This window comes from Dinoponera quadriceps, unplaced genomic scaffold (assembly GCF_001313825.1).
Source record: "Dinoponera quadriceps isolate SergipeBrazil2010 unplaced genomic scaffold, ASM131382v1 scaffold396, whole genome shotgun sequence".
In the NCBI taxonomy this organism is placed as follows: domain Eukaryota; kingdom Metazoa; phylum Arthropoda; class Insecta; order Hymenoptera; family Formicidae; genus Dinoponera; species Dinoponera quadriceps.
In genome coordinates, this window is record NW_014554609.1 from 229809 (window position 1) to 240241 (window position 10433).

The following is a 10433-nucleotide window of genomic DNA, read 5'->3' on the forward strand; positions in this document are numbered from 1 at the left end:
TCGAGCGTTTCAGAAACATTACCCGTGGCGCCCGGTTATTACCGGAAAGGGTTAGATCGCCCGAGGGATAAGCCCGAGGAATTTCGTGCCCCGCTCTTCCCGGAATCTGCACTGCGACACTTACATTCTCGCCAGCCTTATCCCTTTCCCCGTCGTTTCCAATCTCTCTCTCTCTCTCTCTCTCTTTCACTTCCGTTTCACTCTTCGTCTCTCCCTTTCACTATTTCGCTCTTTAACCTCTCGCCGATAGGGGCAGCGAAGAGAGACGCGGGATTGGCGCCGAAGATGGATTCCGGTATCGAAGGATCGGCAGTAGGATTTTCCAGGTTATATTCCCGCCGCGAGCTATACGGGATATCCCGAGATTCGAGCGTACTCCGTTACCGCGACTTTGAAGGGGCTTCTCCATGAAAGTTACACCTTCATACGACGTGGACTTTATGATCAACTCTCGCAACGGCGGCGCATTCGCCGCGAAGAAAGTGGCACGGTTTCCCGGGGTATTACTTTAAGCCCGTCGCGCGAAGGGATGCGCGAAGGGAGGACGCGGAAGTGAAATCACCGATGCGCAACGTAATGACGGTCACGGGATTCTTCGCGTTGCTGTGCACGTAGTAGCAGCAGCAGTAGTGGTACCTGTGCTAGTAGTAGTCCTCGTCGTCGTCGTCGAAGCTTGTTTGCCGCCCTTCATCCCTACGCTTATCCACCGAGAGGGTAGGGGGTGGGGAGGGGGATACGGTGGAGCGGAATGTCGTATTTATGTAAGAGCTCGGGGGAGCGGATTCGCCGCGATCGCGACTGAATTTGCAAATACCGAGGGGAGAAGAAAGCGTTTGAAAAAATGGGTCAGGAAAGCCAACGGGCTGCGCAGTTCCAGCTGAGTTTCGCGACCACGTGGCGCGCAGCGAGACGCGCGCGGGCAACGCGTCTGCGATTGGCTCATGCATTTTTCAGCAGTCGCTGCATTTGTTTGATCAGACCTACCTACCCCGACGCCGTTACTTTTCGCCACGGGTTTTTGCGAGGTAGTACGCGCCGGTAAAACGGCCGAACCAGGTACACGTACGTGTGTTTGTGTGGTATGCGCGTGGGCGTGTGTCTGTCTATGTGTGTGTGTGTGTGTGTGTGTGTAAATAGGTTGCCGGTCGCAAGTTCGAAACTGAACGAAAGATCGATCGGGAGCCCGTGCCCTCGCGGAATAGCCCGCCTCCGCTACCTTCCACGTCGTGTGTTCGATCTCATCGTCACGAATCGTTTCTTCGTGGCGACGCGCCGTGCGTGCCGCCAAGCTTGATCGATTTTTCGAGCGGTCGCGTCGTTCCTCTTTTCTCTCTTTCTTCTCTTCTCTCTCTTCCCCTTTCTCTTTCTCCCTCTCTCTCTTCCTTGTCCTCTATCATTCTCGGTCCTCCCCTTTTCTATCCGGCAGCGTCCACGAGAGGGTAATGCGCGCCTTAGGGCTCCTCTTTAAAGCCGCAGTAAATTAGTCCGCCACAATCTCTTTTTGATTGAACGGAAAAGAAGAGCGCGGGAACCCGCTCCTGTCCCTCGCGTAAACGTCGTTGTCTCCGTTCAAACACGTCGGGGCCGATATCGCTCCTCGTTTGCTTTAACGATCGGTCCTCGTCGAGAGGAGTTCCCTCGAAATCCTCGGCTACGCGTCGTTCTTCGCGCGCGAAGAGAACGACCCCGAGTGGAAACTTAAAACGGGGACTCGAACAGCTCCGTACAGTTTTTCCCGACTTGTATCGAAGAGCCCCGCTTTGGCCCTACGCAGAAATGTAACGCTCGTACAAATAGGGCCAAATTAGTTAATCCAACCAGGCCCTATCTTGGTAAGTCTTACTAGATTGTATCTTGTTATGCTGCCAATTTATACGAAAATTCAAATGCGGATTTGTAGCCTGTTTGTGTTGAATTTTTTCAACATTCTTAAACATTCTTGAGAATCAAAATCAAAGTTAGTTAACTTGACTCTTATTTCGACCTTATTACAGTAGATTTCACTTAAATATTTTTAAAACCTTAGATAACTAAACTTTGACTGGGCCCTATGAACTCACATTTTGTTCGGGACATCCAGCGTCATATTCGGGGTCTATTCACGAAATTCCATTCAGAATTTCATTTCTTTCATCATATCTGGGCCCAACGAAGGCAAGCTTATTTAGGACCACTACAGACTTAAGGCGCGCCTCGATTAATTTTTATCCAGGACGTCTTTTCGGTGACGTCGCGCGGATGACACGGATCACGCGGATGACGCGCCAGCGAATGAATGGTTCGCCTCTCGGCAGATTCGAGAGGCTTCGAGGCGCACAGCGCGACACGTTGAATAATAGATATCCCGGATTTGGCGCGTTCGAACACGCGGCGCTGCTTTACACGCGCGACGAGATCCTCGAATGCGGTGTACTCACCGATCACGGTCAGGTTGTAGCGGAAGCTGCGCGTCTGACCCTGCCGGAAGTCCACCCTGCATCTGTACGTGGCCGCGTCGTGCCGCTTTATGTCGTCGATCACTAGAACCGCCGGGCTCGGGAAGGCCGTGCGGAAGAACGCACGCGGCCCGAAAACGCCGGAGTCCGACGAGTGCTGCGCCTTCGTCACCGGCTTCTCCCGCGCGTCGATCCTACAATGAAAAGAGACGCGTCTTTGAACGACTTTTAAACTTCATTCTGGAACGTGTGTGTGCTAAGAATGGCAATTCTTAACTTTCCCAACGCTTCAACTGAAATTAATTCGATGCGTCGAGTGCCGTGGCGATTACCGGTAATCGGTACTGTTACTATCACGTTTAAAAAAATATAAGTAATTGCCGTTTATAGTGTGAGTAGAGTTAGTAAATAATCGATGAACGACGTGAAAGATATGTAGATACTTAGAATTGTATTTATTCATGGTTAGTATTGATCTTTGGTAATTTAATTATTGATCGAACTATTGCATAATCAATGGTAATCAACGATACAGCACAACCTGTTAATGATGAAGCATAAGTTAAATAATCTCGTGAGGATTTTATACTCTGAAATAATCTCGTGCATTTTACCAGCATCCTTGCAACAGAGAAGAATGTCAAATGATCTTCTCTTTCATCTTTTATCTGTTTAACTGTAATATCGATTATCCATACATTTTAAAATTAATATGACTGAATATTTCGTCAAGATTCTTCAGACGTTGCCCGATTTTTTATGTAGAACATCACCAAACTTTATACAGTATATATGAATGTATATGTATCATATGAATTCTCATATGAATACATTGTATACAACTGCTAATTTATTCTCCTGTATCCATCGTTTTTTTTTTTTCATGGAAATTTAACTGCGTTTAAATCTTCTATTATGCACGCGGTTTCATGAGCTCCATCTTTTTGTAATTATTATTTATATTTTTTTTCTTTTTTTTTTTATTAGTTTACCGCTTTCTATATTAGAGTATATTTGTGATTTTCCTTTCTTTTCACCTGTTTTACCTGCCATATTTTATGTATACACAGAAAAAATAGTTTTAAATCAAGAATCGATATTCCCATATGTTACGATCTTCTTAAAAGATTTTTAGTCTTAATTTGATTGATTTGATATTGATACAAATATTATCTGAACTAAATTTAAGACTAAAAATCTTCCAAGAAGATTATATAATATTCTCGCTTATATATGAGAATATCTATTCTTGATTTAAAACAATTTTTTTCTATGTAATATAAAGGGTGTTTCCCATAAAGATTATTATTATCGTCATATTACAAAGATTATTATTACTATCGTTGTTATATCCGTTATCTACGAAGATTCTTTCGAAAGTTAAATATCCCATCGAGGCAGGTTTACCACGTCAGTCGATTTAATCCTCACCCACCTCTCTACTCATCGGGTTGTTCATTCCCTGTTAACCTCGTTTCATTTCTTTCGGAATAACAACGGCGTGATTCCGATTACTTTTTCCCCCGTCAGATTGTAAGACAATTGGCGGGAATTTCGAGAATTCACGGCACGGTCGGCGGCGGTATTCCGATATGTATACATAGAAAACGATCGCAATTTCCGGCCAATGAAATCCGAGTCTCACGCGCGAAGAGGAAGAGGAGGAAGAGGAGAGGTTCCGAGCCGAGCGGCGCGGACAATGGAATCGCGAGGCGACGGCGAGAGGGAGGGAGGGAGGGTCGGTCGGTTGGAAGTGGCGCTGAAAAAATCTGCATTGCGATTCATTGACCACCGCAGCGAATCGTGGTAGTATCGAGTATTACCCGCTTACGAGGCCGATATAATTATTTCAAATCGATGGAATAATTATCGTGCGCGCGCGCACGAGAGTGAATGAGAGAGAGAGAGAGAGAGAGAGAGGGAGCGCAGGCGAGCGTGGGCGTGCAAGGTAGCCGGCGATAACGCAATTAAATCGCAGCCGTGTTATCCGATATTTTGAACGGACGCCGTTCATTTCCGTTTCATCGATATCCGGCGTAGATACGCCTAGCCGAAGAAAAAGAGCCGGGAGAGCGGCCGATGTGCGATCGAACCGCGCGCGTCGGCTGATTACAATGGATAATTGGAAAATATAATCACAGCGCCGCGTTGGTGCTCGACGAGTAATCTACGGTATTTACGTTACGTTACGGTTTACCGCTCGAGGTACGCGCGAGCGCGTTTCGCGAAATCGAAACAGATTCGCGCGCGCGCGCAGCTGTCCGATAACTGTCCGCCGGTGAAACTTCTTCGAATCTCGCGCGCGATATGATGGACGGACACGCGGAAGGGAGATTCCAGACGGATCGTAACGAGCGATAACGAGCGCACGCGTTATACGAAATAAATTCGCCGGATAATGGCAATCAAAGGAAGCGCGGCAAATGAGGCGGGGATCGAGCGAAGAGAAATATTCGCAGTTGATTTTTTGCCGAGCCGCGTTTCCCAGCAATACCGAAATGAGATTTTACGAGCGCGCGTTCAACGATTCCCGTTTGACATTAACTGCAATTATATGCGCGCATAATATAGTAACTATATATTAATGGGAACGTAAAACCTCCCCGATGCGAATACGCGTGTATCGACGTGTGTGTACGTGTGGGCGTGCATGTGTGTGTGTATGTGCGGCGCAATATCGGACGTCGTTTGATGTAAATGTAATGTCAAAAGCCCCCGCCAGCGCGAAATCACGTATTTTATTAACGAAAGTGGCGATATACGTGTACTGCGAAATTCGCGATCGCTCCGGAAGGAAAGTTATTATTTGATAATCTGAATTCAGCCCAAAGTACCGTCGCGTTGCTCGTATCACGAACTCTGCAACTCTCCTCTCTCTCTCTCTCTCTCTCTCTCCCTCCCTCTTTTTCCTGTGCATCCGCTTTGCCGAAACGATCAAACGTTATGATTTTATAATTGCGTAGCGTAACGTGGGAAGGGGGCGGATGTTTTCCCTCGCGAAAAATCTCATATTTAATTACCGTTTAATTGTATCACAATAATCGCGCGCCGTTACGATGCGCGCGACGCGGATAGCCCGAAACGTTCCACACGAGGATAAACTTGCGGGAGGGGAGGAGGGGAAAAACGCGGGGAGTTATTTACGAGCCGACCCCGATACTATACGTCTCTTTATTATTTACGAGGCGTAATAATTTTTACGATCCCAACGTGAAAATGGACGGAGCGCGAGCGCGTTTGTATCGTATCCGAGTTTAGGGAAAATCGAGTTGCGCCTCCGCTCCGGGCTCTCTCTCTTCCTCTTCCCCCTCCCCCACCTCTCTCTCTCTCTCTCTCTCTTTCTCTCACTTGTAGTTTTCCGCTTCGGGCGTACGTGTGCGTTCGCACGGGGGCGTCTTATATGCGGCAGCATAAGGGTTTTCTTTCCTCTCCCTTGGATTTCACGCGGACGACGACGACGTCGTCGACGGGATGCAGCGCGGATGCGGCCGAGAAGTGGCGGGAATAGAACAAGCGACGGAGACGAAAGACGAGAGAATACGGCACGAGATGCAATAAGGAAATGCGTATTTCTCTCTTTCCCTCCCCCTCCCTCCCTCGCTCTTTTTCCCTTTCATACGCCGGCACAGGAACGTTCTCGCTTCCCTCCACCCTTCGCGGCCGTTCTCGAGGAGCACTCCGGCGAGACTCTCGTCGATTCACGTCGACGTGGCGCGCCGAGTAATACGGAATCGATGTCTGTTTTATGAAACGTTTTATCTTGCCGCGCAGCCAGCTTTCCAATATTTCGCCCGATTCTTCCCGTCTCGTTCACGACCTTTCCCTCCGATCTGTCGTTCTCTCTGTCTGCGCCGTTATTCCCTCTCGCTTCGTCGCACCGGCCATTCTTCCCCCCCCCCCCCCCCNCTCTCGCTTCGTCGCACCGGCCATTCTTCCCCCCCCCACCCCCCGGTTCCGTTCGGCTACGTGTTCCGCTTCGATTATCTTCTCGCGAATGATACATATTCTTTAAGCCAGTGGTTCTGAAACGCGAGCCGACGCTGCTCACACTTCCACCCACGGAGCGAAAGGTCGCGTCTCTCTTTCTCCCTCGAAGAGGAACGATCACGGATGGATTCTCATCGTATCGCCGTAAATTCTCAAACGGGCGAACGCTGAAAGTGAACGCACCCTCCTCGGAACGTGGCACGCTGGAATAGCTCCGAAAAATCGCAGAGAAAGCGCGAGAAAAGCGGGCCGAAGAGCCGCGCGAGCACCACTGTCTTCAAAGGTTTCGCCGGGTATAAACAGGTGCAGGCAGGAGAGAGAGCCCGTGCGTGGAGCATCGAAAGCTCGCGAGAACACAAACACGATTCCTCCCCCAGCCGGTAATAGATTTCATTCTCAGCTTCCTCGACGGAAGAGAACGACGGAGGATCGGGCGGAGGTAGCCAGGCTAGGCTACCTGTTCCGTGCTTAAGGAGCTCGCCTTTTTCCCGGTGTGGGTGGATGTTACGCCGCGGAGAAAACACGACTGTTCCGCATTTAGATTTCAGGGTAACGTCGAGTGAAATTCATTTCCAATATTCCGTCTCCTTCGTCGTTCCCTCCGCGAGCGCGATTCGCGCGGTCTGCCACAGCACGAGACCTTTTCGTGCTTCGTCGTTCTCTCTCTCTCTCTCTCTCTCTTCCTCTCTCTCTCCACCCTCGTCTCTCGCTCCACGGTTCGCCCGTCCGCCCTCGTAAAAATGATAAATGTCCGGCGAGCAAAGGGTAAATAGCAACGGAATAAATGCACGCCCGCGCGCACGGCGCACTTTGCATAGCGTACAGCGAAAATTATACGTTTCTAAATATTTATTGGCGCATTAATTCCGCGACGTGTCTTTAACCCGGATCGCCTCGTGCCGGGTCGAAGCCGCGTTCCGCGACCGGCGGAGGCCGTAATAATTCTCGTCGACGCGACCTGGTGCGTTGTTTGCCGCGGGCTGCGCGCCGGATAAAGAGAGAAAGAGAGAGTGAGTCACGAGACGAGCACCACCCCTCATTTACGGTTTTCTAGATTACATGAATTTCGAGAGCGGCTGAGTGCTTTTTAATATTTCCCTCTACTTTCATCCGCACGGCCTGTGTGTGTACAGGTGTGCGCGCGCGCGCGCGCGCGATCTCTTGTCTCGTGTACCTTCCTCCTTTTGCACACGTCCCCCTCNNCCTCCCACCCTCCCCGCCTCTCCTCGTACCGCAGGTCGCGAGGTCTTTTATAGCGAAAATAACGCACACCCTTGGGGCAAAGGGTAAATAGCAAGAGAATAAATGCATGGCACCCGGTGTTTACGGGGCGCGCAATAAAATTCTTTTTCTTCCTTAATTCGCGCAGCCTTCCCACGTTAATTTTTCATATTTCCGCGGAAACCGTATTTTCCGTGTGTATTACAATCAGCCCCGGTGATATTTTTTTATCTCGGATCTCTCCCCCGCGCGCGGTGTTTTCACATTCGCCTCTTCCTCCCCCCACCCCGTACCCATTGGGCCGATGCGGCTCGCGTTTACATCGTGCGTGATTCTCCCTCATGTCGTATGGCATAACAATTTTATTCAATTAATTTGCGACGGCAAACAGTGTATTATTTACCGACGTATCGCGTATAGTGTCGTTTGAAATCTCCCTCTCTCTCTCTCTCTCTCTCTGTGGGCGAAGACAGTACTCGGAGAGTGCCAATTCTTTTCGGCCAATTCTCACAAACGCTTCTTACGCTCGGGGGAACAGCGTTCCCACAGTCTTGGCGTTCTGGTTTTCGCGCATTTTGCGCGTCAATGCTTCCTCGTGCTCTCATGCAACCTCACACTCTCGCCCTCTCAGCCTCTTCCCTTCTCTTCCTTCTCCTCCGTCCCCCGTCTCGGCCGGCCGTCGTAAAAATGATATACGGCTTCGTGCAAAGGGTAAATAACAACCAAATAAATGTACACACCGCCGTCCACGTTGCCGGCTCCTCCACACTCGCCGGCTCCATCCGCGAGCCGACCGCAAAACGAAACCGCGAAAAATACCGCCACTTCGGCGATTTCGCGTGTCGTCCGATTCGCCTACCGAAACACTCGAAACACGCGCGTTATACACGCCGCTTCGCAATTACTACTTCGGACAAGATAAATTTTTTCCGTCGTGTTTGTATGTGTGTGTGTGTGTGTGTGTGTGTCCGTATGGATGTGTGTGTGCGCACGGTACCTCGCCAGAGATTCGGAACCGCCGAGTATTCGCGCGTCAGTTTCGTTATCGCGCAATAATTTGCACGCACGCGGCAGTACAAAGCGACAAATAGATATTGTTGCGTTGAAATTGAAAGAGACGCGCGTCGATCGCGCGGCCGATGATATCGGTAATTCAATCACTTCGCCGTGTTGTTCGTCGCGCCACTCCGCGACGTACAACGGGCGCGAATGAGAGTTCGTAAAATTTGAATTTGCTCCCCGATGGGATAACAGCGGGGGTCGCGCGCGCCATAATCGATTCCCGGCGTCGGGTGGATCGAGGCGCATCAACGCGCGTGGCCGGCGATTCGGTGGTGGCAAAACGATAAATGTTGGATCGGGTTAAACTCGAGGGAGGGAGGGAGAGGGGGAAGCGGGATGGGTGGAGAGGAGCGACGCGGACGTTTCGCGGCTCTCCGCTATCACGGCCAGAAACGCGCGCGTGACGGCGTTACGAGGTGTGCGCGACTCGGCGAAGATTTAAACCTCTCGATAACGCGAACGGCACCGAGTGAGCACTCGAGAGAGAGAGAGAGAGAGAGAGAAAGATCGCGGGGCTCGAGCCGCGGGAAAGTTGAACGTTAACGCGCGGAGAGGACGGGGCGAAATGCCGTTCAACGGGCGAGAAAGAGGACTTTTCGCGGCTTCTTTATGTCGCGGAAGGGAAGATTTGTTGTTACAAATAAGAGAAGAAGCGAACTCGGCGAATCTACAGTCGTGATAAGCGGGCAGCCAGTTATCTGTGTCGCCGTAACCAAGTTTCAGAGCTACGGTTAATAAATAATTCGATTAATTTATATTTATCTTAGATTAGATCGATTGCATTAAAACAAATTCGGTATATTAACAAATGTCCTCATTGTTCACAATCAGTTATCTAAATAGCAAAACGATAATATTCGTAGCGATAAAAAATTCTCTTATGTAATCTTAAAGAATAGACTCGTTCTGTGAGCAGATTAATTATTATTCCCGCATATAATTTCTTCGCTGCACCGGCTGGTCCCTTCAATCGTGATACTTGATTCTGTTTCAGGCAAACTAAATTTGTCGACCGATCCAATTTTTTTACGCACGCGTCCGCACGAATACCGCACCCTTATATCCCGCGTGACGCAGAACGCTCGAGACAGCGCGACGGGGCGCACGAGTGTGAAAACTTGCGGAATCCCCGTATCAATTTTAATAAGCGCTCCCCTTTTCCGCTCGGTTTCAGCGGCTTTATCGAGTCGAGACGGATTAACATAAAACCTGGCGCGCGAAAATCTTGAGGGGAAACTCCGTTGTTTGCGCTACTGGGATCGGGAGTCGACAAGGAGCCGCTTGTAGTCACTCGAACGCCGAAAGTACTCGCGAAGCACTTCATCAAGACTCCGTCGCGCGTATATAAAAGTTTCTAAAGTGGGTAAAGCGCCTCTTCGATCCGGCCGGTTCGCTTCAAATCGCGACAGAGGCGAAAATTACGCAAATTCGCGCCTCGAGAAAAAAAAAAATATATATATATATTCACCGTGTAACATGATCGAGTTTCGGCTCTCCATTTACCGTTTCTCCTCTCGGCGCGCGCGAAAAAGAGAGCGGAGGACCCGAAGCTGCGCGGAAAGACGCTGCCTCCGGGAGTTGTATTTAAAATTCAGAAGCATTCTCTCTCTCTCTCTCTCTCTCTTTCTCGGCGAACCGAAGTCGCGGGGATTGTTTTCGAGCAGCGCATCTGGAGCAGCGTAACTGGTGTTTCGTCGAGTGACATAAAGCGCATTTCGCCGCAGTCGC

At 49.8% G+C, this 10433-nt stretch overlaps 1 protein-coding gene across 1 annotated transcript in view; it reads right to left on the reverse strand.

Annotated features, from left to right (window-relative positions):
• LOC106740546 (nephrin-like) overlaps nucleotides 1–10433 on the reverse strand; it is a 522836-nt gene that overhangs the window by 114197 nt on the left and 398206 nt on the right. Inside the window, exon 3 of the mRNA XM_014611707.1 lies at nucleotides 2418–2629. Within this exon, the coding sequence (XP_014467193.1) occupies nucleotides 2418–2629 (212 nt within the window). The remainder of the gene's footprint in view (nucleotides 1–2417; nucleotides 2630–10433) is intronic.